This window comes from Bidens hawaiensis, unplaced genomic scaffold (assembly GCF_021521415.1).
Source record: "Bidens hawaiensis isolate Kalapana, Puna unplaced genomic scaffold, B.hawaiensis_p1.1 tig00048826_1, whole genome shotgun sequence".
NCBI lineage: Eukaryota > Viridiplantae > Streptophyta > Magnoliopsida > Asterales > Asteraceae > Bidens > Bidens hawaiensis.
This window is the reverse complement of record NW_027498719.1, coordinates 102,210-106,747: the sequence shown is the minus strand read 5'-3', so window position 1 is coordinate 106,747 and position 4,538 is coordinate 102,210. Positions and strand designations below refer to the sequence as shown.

Here is a 4,538-nt window from a genome sequence, read left to right as displayed (position 1 = left end):
CCTTTCTTTTCTTTCTAATTCGTTTCAATTTGAAAAGAAAGTTTTCGCCTTTTTATAATCATATTAAAGCCACACCAACGTTTTTACGCCATTTTGTACCAGTTTAACAGTCTCGCCGTAACACATGGATCCAAAAAAACTAGCTCTTTAAAAAAAATATCCGTTTAATGCTTAAACAAATAAATTAACAATTAACAATAATAATAATAATAATAATAATAATAATAATAACTTGAAGAAGGCCGACCCGTTTTCCATTCCTACAACCTTGTTCGTGTCCATGGGGTTTTATTTTACTTTGATATTTTAGGAAAGAGAGAAAGGGTTAACAAACAACGATCTCATTTTGCCTGCTTCAATTAGTCACCCATTTTTCAACACCCAGATCTCTTCTACTTCTTTCTTCACCAATTCAAACTTGATAGATCAACAAAAGATGAATTTGTTCCGACTTGCAGGTGACATGACGCATCTGGCGAGTATCCTCGTCTTGCTCCTCAAGATCCACACCATCAAATCATGCGCAGGTTCATTACACAACTCCATTGCTTCTGTTCTCATCTTAATTGTCAGGTTTAGGTTAATTTGGATTGGATTCATGATTTTAAGCAGGTATAGATACTTAATCTTTATTTGATTATTGTGTATTTAAGTTTAGGTTAGGTTTTTGTTGTGATTTTGGGAATTAGGGTTGTTGATGATTTGGGGGAAATTTGCATTGTGGGTTTTATGTTCCTCTTTTTGGGGCAAATTGGTTGTTTGTATGCTAATCTTGGTCTTAAAGCACGTGTACGTCTAATGCGTATGTTGGTCGAAAATAGGTGTTAGTTAGGGCGTGTAGATCTGTTATGTAAAAGAGATGTAGCTTCTAGTTGTACTTACTACATAGAGCAACAACTCGTTTTGAAAAATGAAAAGTGTTATTAATGCACTTCTTGGTTAAAATTGGTATGAATTTGGGCGCTTAGGTGGCTGATATGTAAAAGACATGCAGATTCTGGTTGTATATAGAGCAACGAGTCATGTATTTGAAGCTCTTTCTTTGAGGACCTAAGCACCTCCGAGCGCTCTTTTAAAACCAAGATGCTAATCACTGTTAGGTTATTAATTGGTCTGTAAATGAAGTGAACGTTCATTGAACTGCTCTTGAATCATTTGGCGGGAATTTCATTTATTTAATAAATGAACGAACAGGATCAACGTTTTTTCTCTTTTAGTTGAACGAACGAACATGAGCACACGTCTAGTTCATTCATTTATGTTTGTGAATGTTTTTTTGTTTAAATTCGTTTAAGTTGATTCATTTATGTTTGTTAGTTTATGTCGGAATAGTTTTATTAAATATTTAGACCTGTTAAATTGATGTTCATGTTTAATTTTATTTGGTGTTTGCTTAATTATGTACTTTCATGTATTCATATATGTTAAGTTATGTTCGCTCGTTTACGTTTGTAAACTGTTCGTTTATAATGTTAATGAAAGTATATAAACGAACACGAACATGCTCATTTTCTTAATGAATGAACACAAACAATAGATCTCCATTCGTTTACTTTTTCGTGTTCGATCGTTTGTTCAGTTAAAGTTAAATAAACAAACATGAACATGCCTCATTCGTGTATGCAGGGGTTTCATTGAAGACTCAGGAACTCTATGCACTGGTTTTTGCTACTCGCTATTTAGATATATTTACAAATTTCGTTTCAGTATATAATACTGTCATGAAATTAATATTTCTGGGTAGTTCTTTCTCTATTGTATGGTATATAAGGCGTCACAAGATTGTTCGCCGATCATATGATAAAGATCAAGACACCTTTCGACATTATTTTCTCGTGCTTCCGTGTTTGCTTTTAGCTCTACTTATTCATGAAAAGTTCACTTTCAGAGAGGTAATCAACATGGACTAATGTAAGCTATAGACGTATGGATGTAAACGAGCCGAGCTCGGCTCATTTAGCTCAACAGAGCTTGGCTCGTTTAGCTTAACATCGCTCAAGCTCAGCTCATTTCAAGCTCTATATCCTAAGCATGACTTTTGGCTAGGGGTGTAAACGAGCCGTGCGAAGCTTAAGCTTGGCTCATTTATCATTTATTATTTAATTTTTATACATTCATAATCTCTCTCTCTCTCTCTATGCATATTCATATCTATCGATATGTATATATATGATATAAGAATAATTATTTTATAAATTAATAGTATATTAAATAAAATTATCTAAATAGCAGGTTCGTTTAGACGCGAGCCAGCTCGAGCTCGATAAGCGAAGCACGGGCTCACTTATTAAACAAGCTTATTTTTTAGGGTCGAAGTCGGGCTCGAGCTTGCTTAAGCCCGGCTTAATTCGAGCTTTTAACTAGCCAATCTTGAGTAGCTCACGAGCGACTTGGCTTGTTTACACTCATAGTTTTGGCTCGTCAAAAAATTTCTGGTTTCATGCTCGGCTGCGCGCCTCCGCCTCATCTGGTTCATTATATATTATTTATATTTATTTAATTAGTTTATTTTATATACATATATATTTTATTATAAATATTTATAATTATAGTTACGTGTATATATGTATATATGACAAAATAAATATTAATGTAATTATTTTTGTTAAATAATATCTATTTGCTATATTAAATAAAAATTATTATGTTTATTTAAATAAGAGGCTTGTAAGCGTAGCCGTGCTCAATATATGAAAAGCTTGTGTTTGGGCTTCTTTATTAAAAGAGTTTATTTCTAGGCCCGAGCTTAGTCTTGACGCTTGAGCTCTGTTAAGATCGACTCAATTTGAGCTTTTAACAAGCCGATCTCGAGTAGCTTACGAGCGTCTGGCTCGTTTACACCAAACGTTTTTTATTCTGCTATATTAGGAATTTGTTTTCATATATAAATTTAATGTTTACATTGTGAAGGTAATGTGGGCATTCTCTATATACTTGGAAGCTGTTGCTATACTTCCTCAGCTGGTCTTACTTCAAAGAACTAGAAATATCGACAATTTGACTGGTCAATATGTATTTCTTCTAGGGTAACACACTTCCTTATACACTTGTTTTAATAATATTTTACGGAACGATTTGTCGAAGTTTAGTATCTTTTTTATTTTTCTTATGCAGAGCATACCGCGCATTGTACATTTTGAACTGGATCTACCGTTATTTCACCGAGCCTCATTATGTCCATTGGATCAGTATGCCACGCCATCATTATTTCATTCTACAATTTATAAACATTCTAAATATATTATTATCTTGATAACATTTAACATACAATGAATGTTATTGATCTTGCAGCTTGGATAGCAGGCCTGGTCCAAACATTGCTCTATGCTGATTTCTTCTATTACTACTTTGAAAGGTAAAATGACTTAACTACCCCTTTAAGTTATAACTTTTTAGTGCCAAAATTTTGAATTAATTGTTTTTGACTCTTTGGATACAGTTGGAAGAACAATGTAAAGCTCCAATTACCAGCTTGATGGTCGTTTTATTATGCGCGCCAATTGATAGTTTAAGGTATCATACTTTTTTATATACTTTCGAATTGCAGAGATTGTGTTGATGTACCTTGGATAACAAGTAATGAATGTACTGAAGCTATTGTCTATACATTTTTTTTAACTGGGCATGGTTGGTTTTTAACGATGTTGAAGCATAGGTCACATGAATCATTATATAACCTTAAAAAGCTATGTCGTTTTTAGACACAAAAATCACTATTCATCTTTACAAGTGTTTAAGCACGTTGTACAATATGTCTACGCATGGTCTTTTATTAACATTAATACTATATATAATTAACAAGGTTGGTGCCGCAAGTGGCATTGGCGGCACCGTATTGGTTGGTGATTTTTTTTTCATTTACCATAATAAACGTAATGGAAACCGACCAACGTTTAATTTCTTTTTAGTTTTGGGACCATAACAAATGTAAAAGGAACCGACCGACTTCATGCAACCTCGCGTTCTTATTTAAAGCCCATGACCGACAAGGCTACCGACTGAACCCTCCCCCCCCCAGTTGCTCGTTGGTCGACCTCAAGTTTTATAATTTTTCTTCGTTTTTTAGTTCCGGGATCGTAAGGTTCGCAATCAAAATCGACCGAATTCCTGTCAAGTTACCGCATCAATGCCCGAGACCGACAACGCTTATGTTTTATCACAGCCCGGGTTTGCCAACCATATAAACATCATCTTAAATATTTTGTTTTCTTATCGACCGCCGGGGTTTGCCAACCAAATAAGCATCATCTTAAATATTTTGTTTTCTTATATGTTAATTTGACGAATTAATTTTTTGGGTTTTAACCCTCAACTTTTACTAATGGTGTCTATATGATAATGAATGTAGCCGGTACTAACCGATTTTATGTCGACTCATCGTCGTAACGCTCGGATTTTACCAACGTCCGGGTTTTCACGCTAGGGCTTTCCCAGTTGTTCCGGCGCAACGCGCCGGGTAGAAAAACTAGTTCTAAATAATTTATAAAAGGCCTCTTCTATTTTGTTTAGTGTGCCCCTTTGTGAAAGAAAAATAGTTA

At 34.4% G+C, this 4,538-nt stretch overlaps 1 protein-coding gene across 1 annotated transcript; it reads left to right on the top strand.

Moving 5' to 3' along the window:
- The first annotated feature begins 339 nt into the window (after nucleotides 1-339).
- LOC143597663 (ER lumen protein-retaining receptor) lies at nucleotides 340-3,607 on the top strand. Its single transcript, XM_077076100.1, has 6 exons — nucleotides 340-527; nucleotides 1,627-1,892; nucleotides 2,911-3,026; nucleotides 3,115-3,188; nucleotides 3,292-3,355; nucleotides 3,440-3,607. The coding sequence occupies exons 1-6, from the start codon at nucleotides 437-439 to the stop codon at nucleotides 3,474-3,476; spliced, it is 648 nt and encodes a 215-aa protein (XP_076932215.1). The 5' UTR covers nucleotides 340-436; the 3' UTR covers nucleotides 3,477-3,607.
- Nucleotides 3,608-4,538: the final 931 nt, after the last annotated feature.